This window comes from Octopus bimaculoides, chromosome 14 (assembly GCF_001194135.2).
Source record: "Octopus bimaculoides isolate UCB-OBI-ISO-001 chromosome 14, ASM119413v2, whole genome shotgun sequence".
NCBI lineage: Eukaryota > Metazoa > Mollusca > Cephalopoda > Octopoda > Octopodidae > Octopus > Octopus bimaculoides.
This window is the reverse complement of record NC_068994.1, coordinates 25,833,006-25,838,070: the sequence shown is the minus strand read 5'-3', so window position 1 is coordinate 25,838,070 and position 5,065 is coordinate 25,833,006. Positions and strand designations below refer to the sequence as shown.

Sequence of the window (5,065 nt, the reverse complement as noted above, 5' to 3'; positions counted from 1 at the left end):
TCCAACAATGGATTCGACAAGATTGCCAAACATTTCATTTGGAATTGCAAGACATTGTATTCAAATTTCATTTTTCAAATCATGAATTGTCACTGCTTTTGCAGTGTAAACCTTATCTTTGAGATGTCCCCATAAAAAAAAAAAAATCCATTCGCGTGAGGTCTGGGGAATGTGCAGGAAATTCAACGCTACCTCTCCTCCCAATCCATTTGTTTGGATTTGTTGCAGCGAGGTACGCCCGTACATCACGCTGGTAGTGAGGAGGAGCTTCATCTTGCTAGAAGTAGATCTCCTCGTCCCTAAACATCTCTTCAATTCGTGGACCGACATTTTCCATCAGTAAATTTTAGTAAACTGGGCCACTGACAGTTTGGTCAAAAACAAAATGGTCCAACGATACCCAATGTTGACATCCCGTCCACAGTGTAACGCCTTGTAAGTTTAGACAGTGTTCAATAATAAAATGTTGATTTTTACGGGCCCAGTATATGCAATTATGTCGGTTGACTGAACCATTTAACTTGAAGGTGGCCTCATCACTCCATAGGATTTTCTCTGGAAACGTTGCATCCTATGCGAATTTGTTCAGATACCATTCGCAAAATTGAACTCTCCGATCAGGATCATCTTCATTGAGGGCTTGAATTAATGTTGAAACGTAACTTTTCCATTGAGCTCGTTTCAACATCCGATGAACACTCGATTTTGGGATTCCTATCTCACGACTCAATTGTCTTACGGATTTCTTTGGGGATCGGGAAAGGGTTTCCATTAATTGATTGTGTCTATTGGGGTTGGTGGATGTTCGTGGTCTTCCAGAGCATTGCTTACTAACGTTCTGAACAGTTCCGTATGCTTCAAATTTATCTCTGATGCGAGCAATAGTGTGTCGTGTTGGTGGTGTCTCCTGAAACTGTCTGTTAAATTGCCTTTGCACTTCCGTGACATTTCTGTGCTTACAGGAGCACTTTAATATAATTTTTTTTCATCAAACGTTAGTTGTGCATTTGCCATTGTGAAGGGTTGGTTGCGTCTGAAATAAAAAAAAACAATACATTAGTAACCGTCTGTCAAAGAGTGAGTACATCTTTTTTGGACACCCTGTATATATACACACACACACACACACACACACACATATATATATATATATATATATATATATATATATATATATATATATATATATATATATATATATATATATATATACATATATATATATATAGAGAGAGAGAGGTAGCGATGGATAAATTGTCGCCATTTTATAATATTTTCACTTTGCGCATGCGCATTGTTTGTTTTTGATTTGTCGTCTACACGGTATAGTAGGGTCAGTTGGGTACCCTCTACGAGAAAACTAGCACCATGACGCAATTCACTCTGCCAGAAATTTGGAAACGATATACTGTAATGCTTGGCATTCGCACCAGAAGCTTCAATATGAACATTCCAGTGTTCGAGTGTCAATCTGAGGACAGTGAAATCTGAGGACATGTAACCGAGAGTGATAACAATCAAACATCCAGTCAACATCAATGGTGTTTGGAGTGATCACCATTCATCTTCCCATATGGCCTCAGACTCAACACGGAGGCCTACATCAAGTGCCTGAAGGAGATAGTGCTGCCCTGGGTCAGGAGGGTGGCTGCTGGAAGACCCTATATCTGGTAATAGGACTCTGCATCATGCCACACAAGCCATGACTGGGTTTTCCTGCTTGTGTGGCGTGGTACAGAGTCATGTTGCCACATCACCCCTAACATCTGGCCACCTAACTCCCCAGACTGTAACCCTTTGATTATTATGTGTGGGGCGCAGTTGAGCGAATGACTAACAAAACTCCAAAGATGAACTGAACGCAGGGATTATGGCAGCATTCACCAAGTTATGTGTGTGTTATATATCGTCATAATCATACAAATTATAATGCTTATAAACATCATGTGTGTGTGTGTGTGTGTGTGCATAGAGCAGTATACATGGTCATAAGTATTGGGTTGGCCGTTTTCTTAAATTTTGGAATTCATTGCGTTTTTAGATTTTGGAATCTATTCTTTTCGAGAATTCTATTTTTGAATCATTTTGGAATCTTTTTTTTTTTTTCTAGTTAATTTTTGTTTATTTTCAGATCATTAAAATGGAATGTCAAGTTAAGAAAAACGAGCATTTTTGACACCTCCTTCTTTATGCTTTTAATCAAGGTTCTAAGGCCACAAAAGCTGCTCGCGACATTTGTGCTGTGTATGGAGAGGGTGCCATAGCTGAAAGAACCGCTCGTGATTGGTATGCCAAGTTCAAAAATGGAAATTTTGACCTAAAAAACGCATCTCGTTCTGGCCGTCCAGTTGAGTTCCATGAAGAGCGACTAAACCAACTTTTGCACGAAAATTCTCGTCAAACGACAAGGGAACTGGCAGAGAAAATGGAATGCTGTAGCGAAGCATCTTCACTCGATGGGAAAAGTTCAGAAGTATGGAACATGGGTTCTACATGCTTTAAGCGACAACAACAAAAATCATCGAGCCACAATCTCCGCTGGTTTGCTTGATCGTCACCGCTCAACTCATAGACACAAGCAACGATTTCCTTACCGAATCGTTACTGGCGACGAAAAATGGTGCCCGTACATCAATATGAAGCAGCGTAAGGAATGGCTTAGACCCGGTAAACAAGCGACACCGCACGTGAAACAAAATCTTCATCCGCGTAAAACGATGTTGTGCGTATGGTGGGACTGGGAAGAGATTATCCATTACGAATTGCTTGAACGGAACCAACAGATGGAACGACTCAACACGGCTATTCAAAAGAAAAGATCTAATCGGCAGCATGGAGTTCTTTTGCTGCACGCCAACGCCCGCCTTCATATCGCTAATATGACCAAGGAAGCCATTCAAACGCAGGGCTGGGAAGTGCTGCCACACCCACCGTACTCTCCTGATTTGGCACCAACGGATTTCCACCTATTTCGATCTCTTTCAAATGCTATGCGCGGAGTTTTGTTCAATAGTGATGCAGAATTGAGAGCTTGGTTGGATCAATTTTTCGAGTCGAAATCGGGTGATTTCTACCAACGAGGTATTGAAAATCTTGTTGAACGTTAGGAAGAAGTTGTAAACAAGGGGGAATACATTATCGATTAATTAGTTGCTATTTTTTTTATTAAACCTTTTAAAAAATTTAAATTAAAAAAAAAACTGCAGGAACTTAGTCGCGAACCAAATATGTAGATCTGTTTATGTACATAAATTTATCAATGGTCGCATCATGGAATTTTTATTATGTGATCCTTTTGAATAAAATTAGTCGTTTTGAATGAAATATAAGCCATGACTTTGTTGTTTAGTCCCATGTCAGAATGATCAAGTAGATTTATGATCAAAGACGTCTCAGCTGTGATCTTCTTTTTTCTTCTTTTGTTTATTATCTAAGACTATAGTAATAAATATGTTCTCTTTTTAAGACAGCTGTGTGCGATTTGAGGGGCTGTGGATATCTGTTATTGTAAAATCATGTATATATTGTTTCTTTGTGTTCTAGTCGCATCAAAGGCACCCCTACTCTGGAACCATTTCATGCAGAGGCCACTTCATAAACGGAAAGGTGGGCAGGTGAGGTTTTCGAATGACCAAACCATTGAACTAGAAAAGAAGTTCGAAACTCAGAAATATCTTTCTCCTCCCGAAAGGAAACGTCTTGCTAAATTACTCCAGCTTACTGAGAGACAGGTTCGTGCTTGCTTTATTATTCATTCTCTTTCTGCTTCCAGACATTATTTCCTCTTATTCCTCTCCTTTCCTTCGCCTTCGTCCTTCTTATCCTTCTTCTTTCTCTTTCTCTTTCCTTCTTCATTCCTACTACCTCTTTCACATTATTCGTTCCATTCTTCATGTTCTTCTTCATCTTTAACTTCCTCTTCCTTTCATCTTACCGTCAATCTTTTTCTCTTTATGTATCCTCTCCCTGAAGTTCCCCTTCTCCCATTCAACTTCTTACCTTTCTTCTACGTTATTCACCTCTTTCATTTCTCTGTAGTCTATATGATAAACCATCAATCATACAGAAACATTCAGTTCATTCGGCTACAGCCTTTTCCCTTTCAAATGTATGACCAAGAGACAAAGTAAGAATGCATCATACCGTCACTGAGAAATACATCAAGAGACTTGTGCTTCCGTTCTTACATCAAAAAGAATTCACTACAATTCTTCAGCAATGCTTCCGCGTGCCAAATACAAACTTCTTAATACATAAGTTACATTTATTAGTTCCTTGTCTGTAAGATTTTGCAGTACTAATTCATTCCCAGTTGATAGTATAGTTTTTGTTTCTGTCTTTAATAGACCAGATTAACCTACTTAGACTTGTTTAGAATTTTTTTATTTTTATCTCTAAATGAATTTAAGTGATTAGCCAATCTTCTTTCGAAAATTGGTGCAGTCGCACCGATGTAAAACTATTCATTTCCCTCAGATGTAACTTTACATCTATATATTACATTTTTAGTTTTACATTTATTATTAACAGAACAGGGGTCCTGTTTTGAACATCTGCAGAGATAATTTTTATATTCTCTCAGATTTCGTATTAATTTGATCGCTCGTAGTAAAACCAAATTCGTTTTTACTAAGTTCTTTATTCCTATTTACTCTTTCACATAACGTTATATTTGTTCCATTTCTAGCGGAATTTTTATTTGATTCTATGTTATTAATTAGATCAAAACGAGGTTATTCCCCTTCCGTGACTGTTAAAGTCTTAGCGTTTGACATTATTCTGAATATTTACATTTCCCACTCTAACTAGAATAGCTTTTATTAAATTTCGATATTATTTTTTCGTTGTGAGCTTCTATTATTTGTGCAATGTTTCTGCTATTAGAATAAGCCAAATGGATATTGTTTGTTAAAACTTCTATGATATCTATGATTTTGAGGAAAATATATATTTTAGTTTGTTATGCCATGTGGGCCGTGCCTAAAGATTGTACTAGTACACCAGACGTGTTAAAATATATTGTCTTATCACATGAAACTAATAGTAGCACATAAAAGTATATGTT

At 37.7% G+C, this 5,065-nt stretch overlaps 1 protein-coding gene across 1 annotated transcript in view; it reads left to right on the top strand.

Annotated features, from left to right (window-relative positions):
* LOC128249343 (uncharacterized protein DDB_G0283357-like) overlaps window positions 1-4,356 on the top strand; it is a 73,019-nt gene extending 68,663 nt beyond the window's left edge. Inside the window, exons 2-3 of the mRNA XM_052972583.1 lie at window positions 3,544-3,811; window positions 4,347-4,356. Coding sequence (XP_052828543.1) covers window positions 3,544-3,811; window positions 4,347-4,356 — 278 coding nt within the window. The remainder of the gene's footprint in view (window positions 1-3,543; window positions 3,812-4,346) is intronic.
* Window positions 4,357-5,065: the final 709 nt, after the last annotated feature.